This window comes from Sphaerodactylus townsendi, linkage group LG07, assembly GCF_021028975.2.
Source record: "Sphaerodactylus townsendi isolate TG3544 linkage group LG07, MPM_Stown_v2.3, whole genome shotgun sequence".
In the NCBI taxonomy this organism is placed as follows: Eukaryota; Metazoa; Chordata; class Lepidosauria; order Squamata; family Sphaerodactylidae; genus Sphaerodactylus; species Sphaerodactylus townsendi.
Genome location: NC_059431.1, coordinates 27,323,248 through 27,343,333, shown reverse-complemented (window position 1 = coordinate 27,343,333; position 20,086 = coordinate 27,323,248). Strand labels below are relative to the sequence as shown.

At 41.5% G+C, this 20,086-nt stretch overlaps 1 protein-coding gene across 1 annotated transcript in view; it reads right to left on the bottom strand.

Moving 5' to 3' along the window:
- Window positions 1-20,086, bottom strand: part of ITGA1 (integrin subunit alpha 1) — an 83,005-nt gene that overhangs the window by 33,356 nt on the left and 29,563 nt on the right. Inside the window, exons 6-11 of the mRNA XM_048503682.1 lie at window positions 17,870-17,997; window positions 15,458-15,606; window positions 13,658-13,808; window positions 13,048-13,213; window positions 4,525-4,598; window positions 3,019-3,157 (exon numbers count right to left, since the gene is read on the bottom strand). Coding sequence (XP_048359639.1) covers window positions 3,019-3,157; window positions 4,525-4,598; window positions 13,048-13,213; window positions 13,658-13,808; window positions 15,458-15,606; window positions 17,870-17,997 — 807 coding nt within the window. The remainder of the gene's footprint in view (window positions 1-3,018; window positions 3,158-4,524; window positions 4,599-13,047; window positions 13,214-13,657; window positions 13,809-15,457; window positions 15,607-17,869; window positions 17,998-20,086) is intronic.

The following is a 20,086-nucleotide window of genomic DNA, read 5'->3' as shown; positions in this document are numbered from 1 at the left end:
AAGCATCCTGGACAGTTTTGACTCTCTTAATTTTCCCTTTCAGCTTCCTACGCACTTATCCCCCTCACCTTTGAGAAATTTCCCTTCTTGAAGGCTAATGTAACTACATTTCAGAAGTTGCCACTTGTTCGCATACTCGAGAAACTGAATCTGACAGAATTGTAGTCGCGGTTCCCTATCGGCTCAACAACACTGACTTCCCGTGACCAGGTCCTGGGTCCTACATATGGAAATTAGATCTAGGATCACCTCTCCCCTGGTTGGTTCCACAACCATCTGCTCTAAGCCACAGTCATTTGCCAGTATATCCAGGAATGCTCTCTCCTTACTATGACCTGAACATGCATTTTTTCCAGTTTATATGGGGATAGTTAAAATCACCCATTACCACTACATTTTTGTTTTTGTTGGCCTCTCTAATTTCTTTTTCCATCTCAGAATCCTCTTGTGCACTTTGGTCAGGGGGACGATAATATATTCCTAATATTAAACTGTCCTTCACACCTGGTATTGATATCCACAGTGATTCTGTAGGGGAACCAGCTCCCCTTGCATTGTCTATTTTATGTGACACTATGCTCTCTTTTATGTAAAGGGCAACTCCACCCCCAATGCGCCCTGTCCTATCCTTCCTATAGAGCCTGTAGCCTGGTATAACAGCATCCCACTGGTTCTCCTCATTCCACCATGTCTCTGTAATGCCCACTATATCAAAGTCCTCCTTCAAAACTCTGTACTCTAGCTCCCCCATTTTAGGTCGAATGCTTCTACTATTAACATAGAGACACCTGTATACCCTGTCTCTGTCCTTAACCTGGGATTTATGTGCTTTACCCTCAAGTCTTTTGTAGACACTATCCCTTGTCACATGCACATTGCTATGTTCCTCGCTTGTATGTGGTTGATTTAGAAAAACCTCCCTCTCTGTCTGCATCCCCATAGATACTGTATTCCGAACCGAAGTCACCTCAGCTCCTGTCGGCTTTCCCCCAGTGATCAGTTTAAAAGCTGTTCTGCCACCTTTTTAATGTTGAGCACCAGCAGCCTGGTTCCTCTTTGGTTAAGATGAAGCCCGTCCCGTTTGTACAGGCCTACCTTGTCCCAAAAGGTTCCCCAGTCCATGGAAGTTGGGTGAAAACGGAGAAACTGTGATAGAGGACAGAGAGAAAGCTGAAAGGTTCAGTGCCTATTTTGTCTCAGTTTTTTCCCTGAAGAAGACAATAGGTTTATCTAGAATTGGTAGTAGGTAAAGCATGGCATCCAGGATGCTGATTGACATGGGCAAAGAGGATGTTGAGAAGCACCTGGCTAAAGTGGATGACTACTAATCCACTTGGCCATATGTTGTGCATCCAAGAGTGTTCAAATAACTTTCTAGGGAACTTGCAAAGCCTTTGTCCATTATCTTCAAGACCACCTGGAGGACAGGAGATGTCTCACAACACTGGGGAGGGCAAATATTATCTGAAACTTCAAAAAAGGGAGGAGGGATGACCCAGGAAACTGCAGGCCAGTCATTTTGACCTCTATCCCAGGGAAGATACCTGAGCAGATTTTAAAGGGGTCAGTCTACAAGAATTTGAGGACAACTTGGTGATCTGTGAAAGTCCGTATGGATTTGTTTCAAGGGGTACAGAAGGTTGTAGTGGGATGGAGAGACAGAGAAGCTGACTTCCCCAAGCGCAGTTCTGCATGTGCTGCTTATGATCCGAGGCCATATCCTAAAATTTTCTTTTGTCATATCTGCTTGCAGTTCCAATGTAATGTCATTTTTTATATGTTATTTATTTACTGGTACATTTGTAATATGAACATTTGAAGTTGCCTTATATCTTTGATCGGTCCAATCTTGCCAGAAGAAGGGAAGTTTCCGAGGATCTCAGACAGGTAAAGATTGATTGAAATATTTATTGGCTTGACAACACTACATGCAAAAGGGATCTAGGAGTCTTAGTAGACCATAAACTAAACATGAGTCAGCAGTGTGATGCAGCAGTCAAGAAAGCTAATGCAATTTTGGGCTGTATCAATAGGAGTATAGTGTCAAGATCGAGGAATGTAATTGAGCTTGTTTGGAGGTTCTAGCAGGGGAGCACAGCTATCGTATACCCTTGACCGAAGAACAGTACACTCCTTCTATCTGGGATGGTCGTCCTCTTCCACCGAGCGCGCAGCTTCGGGAGGGACGCACATGGAGCGGTGAGGGAGGTAGGGGACACCCGCCTAGCCAGCCAGATCAGCCGAATCAACCCTGGCGATCAATGGGGTGACAGATGTCGCAGCCAGATCGCCCTCACATCCGAATGTAATTGTACCTCTCTATTCTGCATTGGTTAGACCTCATCTGGAATATTGAATATTGTGTACAGTTCTGGGCACCGCAATTCAAGAAGGATATTGACAAGCTGGAACATGTCCAGAGGAGGGCAACCAAAATGGTTAAAGGTCTGGAGTCCATGCCCTACAAGGAGAGAGTTAGGGAGCTGGGGATGTTTAGTCTGGAGAAGCGAAGGTTAAGGGGGGACATGATAGCTATGTTTAAATAATTGAAGGGATGGCATGTTGAACAGGGAGCAAGCTTGTTTTTTGCTGCCTTGGAGACTAGGACACGGAGTAATAGATTTAAGGTGCAGGAAAAGAGATTCCACCTAAACATTAGGAAGAACTTCCCAACCGTCAGGGCTGTTCGACAGTGGAATTCTCTGCCTCAGAGAGTGGTGGAGTCTCCTTCTTTGGAGGTTTTTAAACAGAGGCTGAATGAACATATTTTGGGAGTGCTTTGATTGTGTGTTACTGCATTGCAGGGTGTTGGATTTGATGGCCCTAGGGGTCTCTTCCAACTCTGTGAGTCTATTATGCTATTTGCTGCCTGGCACTTTTAAATGGAGATGCAGTTGAACCTGGAACCTTCTGCATGCAAAGCAGATGCTATCCTGCTAAGTCATGGCTTTCCGCCTGTCATTAGAACAAGATATAGGGCTGAAAAATAAGAATTCTGAACCGGAATATTCCACTCACCTAAATAAGCTGCAAGAGGTGCATTTCCTTCTGAAGCTTTATAAAATGAATCATTTCCGGGGGTAAAGACAGTATCTTTCAGCATGATGACAGTCCCATTCCAATCATAAGCTCCAACTGCTCCAAGCATGATCCAGTCCTCACATATCAAGAGAGAATTTCTTTATATGCAAAATTCAATAAAGTATTTGTACTACCAGTGCAATCCTAAACAGAGAAGACCTTTTCTAAATCCACTGAAGGGTGTAGTTTTAAGATGGTACTGTCAATCATGCTTTAGTCCCTGGCAGTGTTTCATAATGCCAGTGTCATAATGTGGTCTTCAACGAAAGAAAGTTAACTTGTAGTGCAATCCAAAACAATGGTTCATCCTAATGAATCTACTGAAGTCAATGGTTTTAAGTTGTTTTATGTTGTACACCGCCCAGAGCCCTCTGGGGATGGGGCGGTATATCAAATCAAATCAAATCAATAAATAAATAAAATTAAGAAGGATTAGAGCTCTAGTGATAACATCAGATGAACTCAAGGATCTTCCACCAGTGTTGATGGCAATTTCATAATAGATGCAGGGGCTACTGAGTTTACATATTTTTAGTCCTCAAGCTATGCCTGAAAATCTGGCCTTGGATTCCATGAAGGGTTCTTGGGCATGGTGATTTTCACTAGTTCCCCACTTATTGCAAACCATCAACTTCTCCTGGTGTTCATGGGGACCTCCTACCTACAGGAATAGCATTTCTGGAGCTATTTTGGGCTGCAGCAGGGAAGCCACCCTTCATGGATGGAAATTTCAGCTAGCAGTTTGGAAGGCGCACTTTCATGCTAGCACCATGGTAATTTTACCAGAAGACATTTTTGTATCTTAACTCTCCCCACTGTTTGAGGGGAAATATACAAAATATTGCAACATTTTCCCATGGGAAAAATTAGCAGCTGAGGGGCACTGAGATTATAAAAGTGGAATGAGAATATGATTTTCTCTTCCCTCCTTCACCATATACAGTGCAATCCTGATCTCATTCAGCTTCCATCATGGCTGGGAATGTGCAGTTATTTATTTCATTTCTACCCCACCTTTCTCATCAATGGTACGTGATGTGGCTTGTGTTATTCTTCTCTTCTTTTTATTGTCACAGCAACTGTGTGAAATATGGCAAGCTGAGAGTGTATGACTTTCCCAAGATCTGCCAATAAGCTGCCTTGGCAGATTTGGACATGGATCTCCCAGATCCTAACCCAATACTATAACCACTTCACCCCTCTGGGAGCACAAAATTAACTTGCAGACATCATACCTAGTCAATTTCTTGTAGTATTTGTTTGATGCAATTGTACAGATTGTCTGGGGTTTGACTGACAGGAGGTATCATCAATGAAATCGGTTGAGAGGCATTTCTCATTTTTTTAACAGATATATTCTGTTTCTAAAACATATCACTATCTGTCCAAGGATATTCCATGAACAATAAAACATTTTTTAAAGTTACAATCTGCTCAGTTTACCTGGGAGTAATGAGCACTGAAACCAGCTTGAGACATTTCCATTTCAAAAGAGGATGCCAGTTGGTCTTGTGTTGCTGTAAAAGACAAAATTTTCAGTAGTTTAACATGCATGGCTCTAAATGGTACAATGATATCAATAGTTTGAAAGGCAGAAATGAGGCTTCAAGTGGTATTCTATGCAGAGTCACGCCCATTTAAACAACACACTTCAGTAGACTTACAAGAATGTAACTCTCTGTTTAGAATTGCACTCTGGATATTAAAAATATCCAGGCTGGGTGCAATAACTAGAACAGACATTTTCCGTTAATAGAAATGTTGACATTTTTCCAACTCTATCCAGTAGAAAATACATTGGAAGTCTTTGATCTCAATTTGTTCGCCCACATTCCATTCGTTCCAAACAGACACTGGATCCATTATTCCTCTGGCCGCCAAGCCATATTCATTTAAAATGGCTGTCTGCTAGCTTAATTGCAGGGTGCATCAAAACTCATAAGGATGAAGAGTTATAAATGTGCACAACTCTCCTGAAGATTTTCACTGGTTTTATCAAATCTCTTTTTGTTTTTCTTTAAATTAATTAGATGTTTTGCCTGATGCATGGATCACCCTCCCCTATGCAGCGCCATTTTTCCTTCCTGTTAACTCCTTGTCAATAAATACCTCCGGCTATGGCCAAAATATTTTACCCACAAACAAGTTGTTGCGTGTTTATTGGGACAGGGGGCTAATGTTAACTTGAGCCCACAAGATCCCTTCTCGGTCTGAGCCTGCAATTCTCATTAGGTGAAACTCAATGGCAATCAATCACAAAACCTCGTCTTTCCTCCCTTGGATGCCTCACCTTTCCAAATCAGCCCTGAAATTCTGCTTTAGAGAACACTCAGTAACAGTCCTAAGAAAGAGGAGTTCATTTTTTTTCTATCAAAAATGTACTAGTGGAAACAGAGATCCCGGCAAGTCAACTGGGAGCACCTTACTGATTTGAAAATTTCATTTAGGCTGGGAAAAGACCAATGTTTCTCAGAGAGCTGGTATGACAAATGCACATGGTGTATCAGTCCTTTCTGTCATCACAACTGTTGTCTCTGCTGAAAATGGTTTTGCAGGTTTTTGAAAAACTGCAAATCCTTGAAAAACCTGGTCAGCCAGACTAATGATGTCAAATGAAGAAATTTATAAACCATGAGCAAGCATGTCTGTGTCAAATTACCTGCTATCTCCTGAACCAGCTAGTGCTTGACATAGGCTGGATACCAAAGAGAAGAAAGCTCTGAATGACAAGAACAAGGGGTACAGGGTACCAGAGGTCTAAAAAATAATTGTAGAAGCATAACCCCCCCCCCAAAAGGTATATATGTAATTCAAAAGGTATATATATAACTCAAAAATTGCAAAATGTAATGGAGAATACAAGACATGAATGGAAATGAATAGAAACACCATCAAAAGATTTACAAGCCAAATACAGCAAATAACAATTTCAATACAGATATCATATACTATTTCAGTATGGCAATTCTATAAAAAGTTTTACAAGCTAGAGAAATCCATACACAAAAGAAAGGATGCCAGCTAATTTCCTGTTTTGATGTATGAATCTTTATAAGTCATAAATAACCTTGCACTGGTTAATTTGGAAGCAAAAAAATCAAATTCATAGTATGTAGTGTGGTATAATTTCAAAAGACAAACATTATGGCTCCTACCAAAAGATCAATCTATATGAGTATCGTACATGCATGAATGAGAACGCTGCTTTCCTAAGCATATTGTTTTCTCTTTTGACAAGTGAAATAACTTGTGTGTACTTGGCATGGCAATTTGGTGAAACAACTGCATTGCAGTAAAATAAACTTAAATTTTGAATCTGCATGACATAGATAATGCCCTTTTCTTCAGGTAATGAAATTTCAGTGCAAACGAACGCTACTCATTCGTCAAGGAGCAGAAGAAATATAAATATAGATGTATTCTTTGTTCCAATTTTCAGCAGTCTTGGACTGCACGTGTTCAAAAGCTGTTTACTTTACTTTCATTCAGCAAATGTCATGGAATGAGATATTAGAAGAATTTATTGGGGAGAAAAATCAGCAAACTATGGCTTGAATCCAGTCATCTGCAAACAGAGCTCCATCCATGAAGAAGTTCTTTTACCACCTCCTCCCTTCATGCTGTGCCCTGGGGAAAGCTGCTGCTGAAGGTTGGGAGACCCTTGGGAATGACATGGGATGTGGCAAGGGGACTGCACGAGGAAGGGAGAATTAACAGAAACTGTTCTGACTCTTGTGTAAGTGGAAACTTCCTGCTCACGTGAAGGGGAGCAGGTTGGGTCTAATCCTGTTAATGGTTAGAATGACTAGACCTACTATGCATTACTAGTTATTAATTATTAATATTTTTAATTGCATTGGAAAATAACTCATGTAATCACAGGATCTTGTCCTGACATCCAGCCTGTGGAGAACTGGAGCCTCAGTTATCAACACAAACCTAACAAGCCGATTTACTAATATCTGATGAAGGGAGCTTCGACCATGGAAATCTTGTTGATCTTTAAGGAATTACTGAACTCCAATCTTGCCCTAGTACAGTATTTTGCTCAGCAGACCAACATGGCTATCCACTTGAAATCCTTTATATTTAGTCTCGTCCCGTGCTACAAGACCTCTGCCAAACATGCCCCAGGTTAGTCTGACACACTGACCATTACACCATGCTTTGACTTCTTTGACAATATAAAATGCATAATTCATAACTTCGCATAGATAATAGTATTATTTGACACTTTTATGAATGTTTATCTTGCAGCAATTAAAATTATGCAATAAAAGGATTAATGACTCCATGATATTAAGCATCTTCAGGACCACATCTCCCATATTGGTTTATGGTTTATGGTTTATTAGATTTGTATACCGCCCTCCCCTAGAGGGCTCATATTGCCCTACAAGGTCCCTCCAGTCATCGGAGGGGAACCTCCTGGTGGTCCCCGGCCCAAGGGACTTTCTAGTGATGTCAGGGCCTGCAGGAACTATATCAATTCTGCAGGGCCTGTAAGACATGGCTGTTTCACCAAGCCTTTTCTAACTAGCCAGCTGGATCGATTGAATCCAGTATAATATCTTTCGATCTCCAGGGGGAGGGATAATGGGATGGATGTACCTATACTAATTATCATCTCCGCATTTTTAAATTATTGGTTAGTATTTATATTTTAATGTGATTGTTTATGGAATTTTTTAAAACTTTGTTGTAACCCGCCCAGAGCCCTTCGAGGATTGGGTGGGATAAAAGTCCAATAAATAAATAAAATAAAAAAAAATTTTTTTATTATTACAATAAATTATTTTATTTTATTATTTTATTTTATTATTCCAATAAATTATTTTATTATTTTTAATTGTATTATTTATTGTACTTTTTTAAACAAAATAATAATTTTATTATTTCATTTTATTATTTTATTTTATTATTACAAGAAAAAAATAAAAGAAAGAATGCCATCAAACCTTCTATTGGCATAATAAATAATACAGATAAGTAGTGATCCCAGAGTAATACAATAATGGTTGCAACTTAATGACATAACACAGGTACTTAGCCATCGTTTCAGAGATAGCGGAAGAATAATTGTTTAAAAGATAAGATTTTTTTAAAAAAATAGTTTATTTAAATTTTGTTAATACAATGTGAAGAGATATCATGAAATGAGTGACAATTTATAAAGAAATAGTTTGACAGTTTATAGAGAAATAATAACAGATATATATAATGTATCAGTTGTCTAATAGAGAGGGTCTAACATTTCCCCTCTGTCCCTAATTACCTGTTCAATACAGAATTTATGTTATAGAAATTAAAAAAGAAAAAGAAGAAGAAAAGAGCCCTTGATCACCTTAAACCCCTACTGTGATGACTTCCCCTTGATCTCTTACAATATAGTTAAAAGATAAGATTTTTTTTTGTTGGTCTGATAGACCTTCTTTATTAATGAGTAGAGGGGTCACCAAGTTGGACCTGACTGTCTTATAAAATGGGCAATGTAGAAGCATATGAATTACAGATTCTGCTTCATGCTATTAAGAAATACCGGTAAGCCATCTCCCAATATGAATTTTCTCTGTTCACAATGCAAACTTCTTGCCTGCATTTGAAAATGAAAGTCATCCTGCACCATTTCTGTTTGGCTGTAAAGGCTGGGGGTTGATAAGGCTAATAGCCACTGTTTGGTGCATGCTCAGAAGATGCTTTAACACATTGCTTGACCTGAATAAGCCAGTTCTGATTACTGAAACTGATTTGAACTCAAGAAGATCCATGCCCCTAAATAAGGAGCATGTGTGAGTAGCCAGTTGTGTTTCAAGATTCTATGACACATACACAGCTGGAAAGGGTGTGTTGCACGGTTGCCTAGGCAACATGCTATTCCTCCCCTCCCCCCATACTTGCACTAAAATTCCCAAGGGCACCGCAAGAGCATTCAAGTTTTTTTTTTTTTAAACCATGTGAGCAAGTTTAGATGAGTATTTTTATTTTTAGTATTTGAAATGCCGCTTGCAATTGGTGGTTCAATTATGATTCAAGCTGCAAAAAGATGACTTATCAGCAAAAATGATTAAATATGTCTCTAGTTGAAATGCAGAAAGAAATGATTAAATGGGGCTTGGATAAAAATATTTTTCCATTTGTCATTTTAGGCAGTTGCGTGAAAGAGTTTTAAATTGTCCTAAATTACAAGCTTTCAGTCAGTGTTGAAAATCTGGTATCTTTTGTTCAAAAATTAGCACTTACCCCCAAATTAAAAGAGCGTAATCTCCAAAAATGAAACTGCCTTTCTTTTATGCAGTCTGTTCTGCCTGGTGTCACTTGTGTCTCTTATAGCCAAAGCAAATGAGAGCAGAATTTCAGAGCCTGCAACACTTGAAAGTAACATATTTCTTGTGTATGATACTACTCAGGAGCCATGTTTGATATTTGGAAACATTCACCACAATGTGGGTGAGTATGAGAAAAGGCCATCTCTGGCCCTTTCCGCACGGGCCAAAAACGGCAGCCTGGGGGCAGCAAAAACGCCGTCCCCAGGGAGCCATTCGCACAGGCAGTGCTGCTGAAACGCAGCAGCGCCGACCTGGCTCCCCTTCCCTTCCCCTAGGGGGGCGTCAGGCCGCCCTCAAAAACACCGCTTCGAACTGCAGGTTTTTGAGTAAACAGCGTGTTCCCGGTGGCGCGGTGCAAACGGCACCACCGGGAACACGCTGTTTACCCCGTCCCTCTCCCACTTACCTCGTCGCCGTCATCGCCCTGCTGGCCTCCTAAGACCCTTTCTCGCTGTCCTCCGACCCCTGGAGGTCGGAGGGCAGTGTGGGCGGGGCTTAGGAGGCCAGCAGGGTGACGGTACGGCTGGCTTAATTTCCCAGGTAAGTAGGAGAGGTGGATGGGGGAAGAGGCATGGCTCTCGATGCAAGGAGCCTCCTGCGCCAGCCTTCTGTGGGGGGGCCGCTTCGCAGATGCTCACGTCGCGTAACGGCCCCCATCCCCTTCCCACCCGGCACAGAATTCCTGCCGGTGTGAGGGCACACGGAGGCCCGTGCAGAAAGGGCCTCTATTTTAATATTTTACTCTCCTTAGCACTTGTTTAATTAAACTGAAGAAGTCAGAGATTCAAATCTCATTTTCCATGCCTTATCACTGGATATGATCCAGCATGTGCATATAGGGGGTGGGAAGTACTATGCATGGAGTCCAAGGGTTTCTCTGATAGCTTTTTCCATGGCAGCCAGCCACACTGCTGAAGAGGCAAGCCACATTTCAATCTGCAAAGAAACTCCCATTTTTGGCAGCATGAGTAGCTGCCATGGAAACAGCAAAAGAAATCTGTTGTTTTCCCCTTCCGCACAGATAACAAATGCAGCCCAAATGTAAAAGTGAAGAACGAACACTTTTCACAAGCCAAGAAGGAATATACATAACCTTTAATTGATCCAAGATGCACGACTGGGAAGCGGTCGACCCACATTTTGTTTCTTACCAGTGCAATAACTCTAAGGAGCTATCTAGTGACTTGTTTGCAATGAAATGCTAGCTCATATGTTGTCAGAAATGATTTCCTACATAGATGGTCTCTTTTGACATTGAAGCAAATTTTCTCTTTATAAGCAAGCTCAATATTATTACCCAGGGAAAACTGAGATGCTTGCATATGAAGTATACACAGATGTTTTCCCTGTTAGAGAGTACAGTCATTTACAAATTACTCTGACTCCTGCCTTTTTAAAAGCATCAGTCAGTCATTAAATATTGTATAGAAAACAGAATTTGCAGTCTAAGGACATAGCAAGTGATGTTTCAAAAGAGAAGCAAGGTTTGGTTTGTAGCTGAAATAGCTCAAGTCCACAATAGCCCACAAACATGGAAACAGGAAGGCACGAGGCTCAACATTGTGCATCGTGCCAGACACCCATGCTTGATTTGTCTAACATTTTTAAACATTGAAAAAAAACCAATAGCTGCAAAGAGCCCAAACTGGATTGGGTCCACGCTTCTGGGGGAAGGAGTAGTTAAGCCTTTCCTGCCACGTTTCCCCCCTTCCCAATAGATAATTATCATCTCCATTAACTATTAACTGTGTATGGAAGAGAGACTTGTAGTCCATACAGAGGCGTAGCAAGGGGGGAAAGCACCCAGTGCACTGGAACGCCCCTGGAACCCCCTCGCCACACCCCCACAGGGGGGCACACCCGGTGCATCGCCCCCCTGCCTGCCCCCTTGGAACTACGCCTCTGAGTGCATGGCTGATCGCAACTAGCAGGCTGTGCTTGTTTCTGGAGAATTTGGATTGCAAGAACAATGCCAAGAAGAAAGGGTTAACCTCCCTGGTTCCCTGTCTCCCCAAACACTACTTAGTGTTTAATTGTGGCAATTCTATCGCTGATTTTCCTGCTTACTTAATTAAACTTAATTTAATTCAGTGGTTTTCTTAGCTGGGATCCATCAGAGAATCTCTGCAGACAGAGAGAACGTTCTAATCTCCCCATCTCCCACTGCATCCTAAAATGTCTCTCCAGATGCTGCTCTTGGCAGATAAGAGTCTCTGGGCCTTTCCCCACTCCCTTCCATCCCCCCTATGAAACCACAATAAGAAACAGCTGCACTCTAGCGCGCGGCATCCTAGGCGTCTTCCCAGGAGTCCTCCGCGCACCCTGCACGGCTCTGTGGCGGAATTGGGGAGCCAAAAGGCAAGATTCGGAAGGAGTTGGGCCTGGGATGCCGTGGCGCCTAAGGGGGGGCCACGACCTGAAGCGGCTAGCGTCGGGGCGGTGGCCAAGCGCTGTGGCCGCCCCTGCCGTGGGGAGGGAGGAGGAATCCCGCGCTACTCTCCTCAAGTAGTGCGGGGCTTACGGTAAGTGGGGAAAGGCCCTCTGATGGACAGCTACTGGGGCATTTGGGGCTGCACCAGTAAGGGAGAGGAAAGAAGATTGCCTTCTGTCTGTGGAAATGCTTCTGGGAATCCAAATCATTGTATGCTTTATTTTAAATGTAATCTGTTTTGAACAATTAATTTGGAGACATATCAGAAATACATTCCAAGAGGTGTGCTTCTGAGGTATACAGGGGCCCCATTAAGATTGGTGTCATGGCCCAGCCAAGTTCAGCTGATTTTGAGGATTCAGATGAGGAGCCAGATGGTGACATGGTGCTCCAACCTCAGCTGGCAGTAGTGGAGCCACAGGAGGAGGTGGCCCCTGTGTTGTCAGACCCAGGGGCACAACGGGCAACCAGCACAGAGGCTGTGGGCTCAGACCCTGAGCCACAGCCAGGAACCAGGAAAACCTTGCTGGTGGTCTGGTCCTAGACACAGGGTCAGAGCTTTTTTGGACCTGGAGCCGACCTGGTGAAATGCTTTGTCTACAAAGACACAGGCCCTGCGGGATCTTGTTTAATTCTGCAGGGTCTGGAAGATGGAGACATTCCATTAGGCCTATGGCTGAGGCAGCAACTATTACATTGTCCCTCCCCTCCCAAAGCATCTTTATATTTGTTCTTATTTTGGTTCTTATCTTATCTTTACTTTTATTTTTATGTGTTTTACTTATGTTAATTTAGATATTGTTAAGCTTGGTCAATGTTTTAGCAGGGTTTTTCTTCCTTAATCGGTCCCCAGGTGGTGAATATAGTTGTACTACAGAGCCAGAGATATTGTTATTTGTAGTTTTTAATGTATATACATGTTGAGTGTTTAATAGGTTAAGTTGTTAGCTGTGCGGAGCCAACCTTGATCAGAAGGGAGCAGGATGGAGGGCCAATAAACAAACAAACAAACAAACAAACAAAAGCTGAATCCAGAAATTTTAGAGTCAGGCTAAAGAATGTTTGAGGAGGGAAAAAAGAAATACATTCCAAAATCATCCTATTTTGATTAAGGTAGATAATGGCAATATTCAATACCAGGCAATCTTTTTCATGCTGTAATTGCACTGTAGGAAGTCACTGAAATTCAAGAAAGGAGGGGGGAATTACCTTCCAGGGCAAATATTCTCTCTCCAAGAGCTTCCACAATATTAACCAGAGCAAATTCATCAGAGACATTGAAGAAATGTTTTTCAGTTGGTTGACTTGCAATTGATTTTATTTCCTCAATAAATTTCTCAGTGCTTAGATTCCCTCTGTTGTAGGAGCCCAGAATCTAAGGAATAAAAAAGCCAAGAGGATATTTGAGTCACAAACTGTGTGTTTCACAGTCCTTGCCATAGCATTGACAACTTCACATCACTTCTTTGAAACACTTGTAGTCACTCTAGAGAACAGCAGTGGAGTCTTTAGGGAATATCTAGGGAATATTTAGGGACGATCTGAGTTGCGTGAAGGGGGCTTGCCTTTCTTTCACTTCACTGAGGCACTTGACAGGATGTCCAGCTACCCAAAGAAAGGCCATGGAGGCCCCAGACACAGGCAATAGCACAACTTTGTTGGGACTTCAATGTAATAATTTTCTGAATGTTTTTTTTAAAAATGGATGGGAACTGCACATTCCCACCCTGGAATTCCCACCCTGGAATTGCATATTTATTGTGCAACATATTTAAAGAGTGGTGGTGATTTCTTTATAGTCTGATAACACTTCACTTACAGCAATTGAGTATCTCTGTATGTTATCGTTTTCACAATCCTCTATCACTCTTTTCAGTTGAAAATTGTCATGAGATTCTCCATCAGTCACAATCACCATTACTTTTTGTACCCCTCGGCGTGCGCCTCGAGCTTCTGTAAAAGCTTCCTTCCTAAAGAGGCAGAGAAAGAGCAAGAAGAGCCTCAGGAAGAAACTGCAAATGTCCTGTAAACCAAGAATTCCAATCAATTACAAATAACAAATTGTAAATTACAAACAACAAATTAGGAGAGCATGTTGCCATCATGAAACTCAAGAGCATCTATGGAACACCAAGAGAACTCTTGTCTGCCAAGAGATAAAAGAGGTGGAGGAGGAAGGAAGGAAGGAAGGAAGGAAGGAAGGAAGGAAGGAAGGAAGGAAGGAAGGAAGGAAGGAAGGAAGGAAGGAAGGAAGGAAGGAAGGAAGGAAGGAAGGAAGGAAGGAAGGAAGGAAGGAAGGAAGGAAGGAAGGAAGGAAGGAAACCCTTCCTACAATACACAAGGATTCAAAAGAGAAGAGCTGCCCCCTTTCTTTGAGTGACCTGGGGTAGTTATATAAGAAGCCCATCATTATCTCCTGATTTACAATCTGATCACAAAACTTGGACTTCCCAGCCAGCACTTCTGTAAATCCAAACATTTGGTTGGATCCAGCCAGCTTTTTTGTTCTTCCCCAGTTCTCCTTCTTACATCAATCCCTGTCCCACATGGTTCTTGTCCATGCAGCACCCACAATTCCCAGCGTAATTCCCTCAAAGAATACCCTTTCCTTCCTTTTTCATCACTGGAAAAGCTGGTTATATCCAACCCATAGTCTTTACCAGTCTCCTTCACATTCTTGTGAACATGGCTGTTAATTTAATAATTTTAATTGATTATCCATAAGCTTTTTGTTCAACAATTTAAATACATTTGCATATGACCAAACCCTCAGTATAAGTCCCTTTTCCATACAGCATTAATAGTGATTAATCACATTACAATGAACAAAGCTTACAGCCTTGCTTTCAGAGTCTGTGGAATCGCTGTGGAATTTGTGGAATCGCTGATAGTGCTAACCTATATAGAATTACACCATTGTACTGTATGCATATTGGGCCAGAGTCAGCAGAATACCCCACATTGGGATGACCATTCTACATATAATGAGTTTAGCTAAACCATGGTTTGAGTGACCTCTGAACTGATCCAATGAGACCGAGAGCTGAAGTAATGTAAAGGCAACTGCTCCATGAATAGAAACAAACTCTTATTCTTGATTGCTTCTTCCTTTTACTTCATTTCAGTAACTTTGTAAGGAACAGGATGAATAAGGAGTAAAAAAAAAAGTGCTTTGAAGATTAAACACTGTCTCCGGTGGGAAAAAAAGAAAAAAAAAAGAATTACACCATTGTAAATCTACTGACTTCAATGACCCTAGAACAATGGTTCTCAAACTGTGGGTCGCGACCCCTTTGGGGGTCGAACGACCCTTTCACAGGGGTCTCCTAAGACTCTCTGCATCAGTGTTCTCCATCTGTAAAATGAATAAATGTTAGGGTTGGGGGTCACCACAACATGAGGAACTGTATTAAAGGGTCGCGGCATTAGGAAGGTTGAGAACCATGCCCTAGAAGGATGCAACTGCTGATGAAGACACGGTTAGCATCACAGTATATCAACTGATGTGAAAATTAATTGGTGAATCACAATAATATGCATGCTTTGGAAAATCCAAGATGGTGGCTGATACAGTAAGTCAGACATGTAACATTTACTTTGCAATTTTTTTATGGCCTACCTTGCTGTATCAATTCCAAGAGCTGTCATAGTTTGACGACCTTTTCTCTGAACAATGGCATTTGCTGCAGCAAGCACATCTTCTGTTGTTGTGTAAGTGTTGAGGTTAAACTCATGTGTTACATTTTCTCCATATTGAACAATTCCAACCTGAAACACATACTTTTCTGCTTAAATTACCTTTCTAGTGGATGACTCTTTAGCTCTTTTCAGACTTTTTGTGAAATCATGGTGTGTGAGTGTGTGTGTATCCTAGAGATTTGGCAGGGCTGGGGGATATATATGCATTACAGTTGACTGGAAGAAGATAACTTGGTTAACCACTGAGGTTTTCAACTACCACTCTAGTTCCCTCAGCATATTAATCAAGGTCTATCACAGTACAATGGATCTCTCAGCACAAAAGATGCCTACTTAGTTTCATCCCTAGCAAAAGACTCCAGTTACATAACCATTTTGAGCTAACCTTTCCCCCCTCACATGACTCTGGACTGTTGGAAGTTATTTCCAATGCTCTGTTTTTTGTTGCGTTACCAAAACTGCCCCAGCATGCCTCCTTCTCACTCCACTCTTTCCTTTTCTTTCTTTACTTAGAGAAGTTCCCATGACATGGAATGCCCTTCACCATACCTCCTGCCAATCAGGAAGCTTATCTGAATTCCCTTATCTGAATTCCCTCACCTCATCTGAATTCCCCTCTCACTCCCAAGCCCAGGAACATCCAATGCTGTGCATATTACTCAGTTATAAATCTTATAATTGATTATAGAATCCTTCCTAAAAAGCATGCATCATGCTCTGCTCTGCCTAACTGGGACTGCCAAACATCCCGAGTTTCAGTTCCCTTGTACTGCTCAGTCCTGCATTGCAAGGCAGATTCAAAGATATTGATTGTTTGAGCACAATGATCAGCTGCTCTTTCTTTCAAGCTTGCCTTTCTTCACTTAGCAAAAGAAAATGAATCCTTAATATCTGTGTTATAAGTCAGCAGCTCTTAGGTACGAGAGGTGGTAGATGGATGGTTTCTGTCTTTTGCTTGGCTATTTTAGTGTGAAATCAGGATACAGACAGAGTAGTGGTTGCAATAGTACAAAACACGTCTGACATTCATGAGTCTGATCACACTGGATAACAATATGAGCTTGTAACGAATGCACTCATTTCTGATTTGTCATGTGCACACAGTTGATGGCAGCTGCCCGTTCCATTGTAAATTCGGCAGAACAAATGTGGGTTGGTGTAATTTTCACAGTCATGTGGAAGTCACTGAATTCCCCATCAACTTTTCTTTTTAAAAAAATAGGAAACAAAGAGGGGAAAGAGTCATTTCTGTCATCTCCATTTGCTTTAATGCTATGGGAGACTCTTGACTAGGGACAATCAACATAAGTTCCATTAGCATACTATTTCATGGCTTGCTTTGATATCCCAGTTGCAAAGCTCAGCTCAGCCATAGGGGTGATAATATACACCAATCTGGCATAGTTCTTGCTCTCTCATTAAATGTCCCATAACAGTTAGATACTGAAGATCAACCTGGGCTCCACAGTTTTTATCTCATCTTACATTTTATTGGTGAAACAGTTTGCATCCTAAGTGTGTATAAATGTGCTCCCCAGTTGGTTTCACAACCCATCCCTTTTAGCACAAAACTCTTTGTTCAACAGCAGTCATGGATGTCACTTGAACTGAAGAATGCAAAAGCTGCACTCAGAGTAGCACAGCACAGATGTTCTGTACTGTTACCAAAATTAATAGGATATTACTGTGACTGTCCAAGTGCAACCCCCCTCCCCTGAAGTCATGAGAGAATAACATTAACATGAGACTCGATATGTGTTTTATTTCATGTCTAGACCTGACCAATCCAATCCCAGGACAAACTACAGCAAGTTATATCTTCTTCATGAGATTGCTGATTCAGGTTCCTGAAGATTGTGTGCCTTTTAAGTGGCATGAGGGCTAGATAACACCAAGCAGAGGGGAGGAATGAAGAAAAAAATGATGTAATGAAATCCTTTTGTACGTAAGCGTCCAGCAAAGAATCGTATCCTGACATCCCCAAATAAAAAACGATTAGGAGATATGAAAGATGTCTACCGGAGATTTTAGAGAGCTATTGCCAAGGGAAAGAGGAAAATGTTGACTTTGAAGTCTTCGACAATACATTGACTTTGATAGATCAGTGCTCTAACTCAGTATTAGACAGCTTCATGTTTGTTCTTGAGACACTTTTCTAGTTGCCTTTGATAGCTTCACATCTTAGCTGATTAAACTAAGAAGGTATGGGAACCTTCCCATCATTCCAGCATGTTGAAATGCATGTGTCCATAACATAAATATCATTGAGGTTACAACTCTCTGTCTTTTTAAAAACACAGACATGTGGAATAAAACTTCTGCATCAACCTACCTGAGTCTGTTGTGGACCTATATCCATATTCTGCAGCAGCCGGTTCAAAAACAGTGTCACGCTCTCCCAAGGGTAAATGCTGTTAGAGCCATCAAGTACTATGACAAGGTCCAGCTCAGTCTGGCATTCTGGAACACGAATCATGGGGTTGTAAGGAAATATCCAGTGCAGTATCACAATGATAATGTGAAGTATTTTGTACTGACACTACGAGTGCGGTACTCAAATGAAAGGAAACACCTTTGCATCTCAGTGAAACTTATTCAGGTAAATATGCTAAACAGTACAACCTCAGTGCATTAGGCAAAATCAATTGTTTAGAGTCTTCCTCCTCAAACCAATGCCATCTATTCTTTTGGAGTACATGCAAGGACAGCTGTGGAAATTCTGTGCAAGAAGTCTGAAAGCAGCAGCTGTATAAAAGACAGGCTCAATTCCTTTCCTTCCTAGAGCAGACAATCAAACCGCATCTTCGTTTAAAAATACATAGATTACTAGAAAAATAGAAGTACAGAGCAAGAATGCATCAGTAGTCTAACCATTTCCCAAGCAAAATTCTCCACCTTTTGTACAGCACAGAGAGAGTATGGGTATGGCATAAAAAGGTGTTTAGAAGAAAAATGTTCTAAATATAACTATAGTAAGGAAGATCCAGAGCAGAGAAAAACCCAGGAGCAAAAGCTGGTTTATGTAACTCTCTGTCAGTGTATATGTGTGTAAAGTGCCATCAAGTCCCGGCTGGCTTATCGTGATCCCATAGCGTTGTCAAGGAAAGAGACATTCAGGGATGGTTTGCCATTGACTGCCTCCACATCATGACCGTGGTATTTCTTGGAGGCTGCCCTGCTTAGCTTCTGGGACCAGGCTAGTGTAAGCCAATGTTAACTATAGTCCGTCACAATATAAATGCAGATATATCAGTGGATGGTCGTCAATTCTGGTGGATTTTGCATTCAAAATGGGAGAAGGGAATATAGGAAGCTGATGAGTTATATCACATCTGGACCTTATCTTTAGCCACATATTACAAGGGGAAACTGAAATGTTTCACAAGGTTTAGAAGAGTTGGTTTTTATACCCCACTTTTCTCTATCTTTAAGGAGTCTTGAAGTAGCTTACAATCACCTTCCCTCCCCACTGACAACAGGCACCTTGTGAGGTAGGTGAGGCTGAGAGAGTTTTGAGAGAACTGTGACTAGCCCAAGGTCACCCAGCAGGCTTCATGTGGAGGTGTGGGGAATCAGACCTGATTCTCTAGAGCAGGGGTAGGGAACCTGTGGCTCTCCAGATGTTCAGGAACTACAATTCCCATCAGCCCCTACCAGCATGGCCAATTGGCCATGCTGACAGAAACTGATAGAGGAATTGGTGGACCCTAATTTTGAACATCTGGGAAAACCGCAGGTTCCCTATTCCACCTGCTCTAGAGAATCTGTCCCACTCTCTAAATCCACTGCACTGTGCTGACTAGGACATTCTTTATGCTCTTTCCCCCCCAATAAACAAAATATGAGCTAAGCATTAAAAAGTGTGATTATGCTGGCGCTTTAATATCGCAGTCTCCTTAAACTGCCCAAAATCTGGGTCCTGATCTCCCAGCCTCTCAAATGACACTGCCATGTGTAGAAAGGACCAAAATGGTTTACATGCGTAAGGGAAAAATTATGAATCCTCTGAATTGGTCCTAAGTCAAGAAAAAAAGCTGCTCTTGCTTTTCCCCTCCCCAAGGGTGACTCAGACAGAGCAAAGACATATGGTCAATCTGGCTTCATTTATACTTGTACTCGGCCAAAATTTAGAAAGATGAGAGGAAAAAGAAGGAGCAAAGCCACATGTTCCTGAAGCATGTTTCCTGAGAAAGGGAGGTTTGGGAAATAAAATAATCCTGAAAAACATGGAAAGCAAGCTGGGAAAGGAAAAGGAAATGTCCATGGCATCTCGCTTCGAAGTCTGGTCAAGACATAAAAAGTGGTTAAGTGCGCATAGATGCTTGGAAATGGCACAGACCTTCTTTAGTGAGGCAGGTAGACAAGCATTGGAGTAGTTCTTTTTAAATCAATGTGTGTAAGTTCTAGCAACTGAAAATGCATATTATCTATCTGATAAAGCTCCCACCAGTCATTTTGAAGTCTATTATTAATATGGCAATAAGATAGGCTGGACCAGATAGTCAGCTTTTGTGCAGGATAATTACTACAACAAAACAATTTGTCTCAA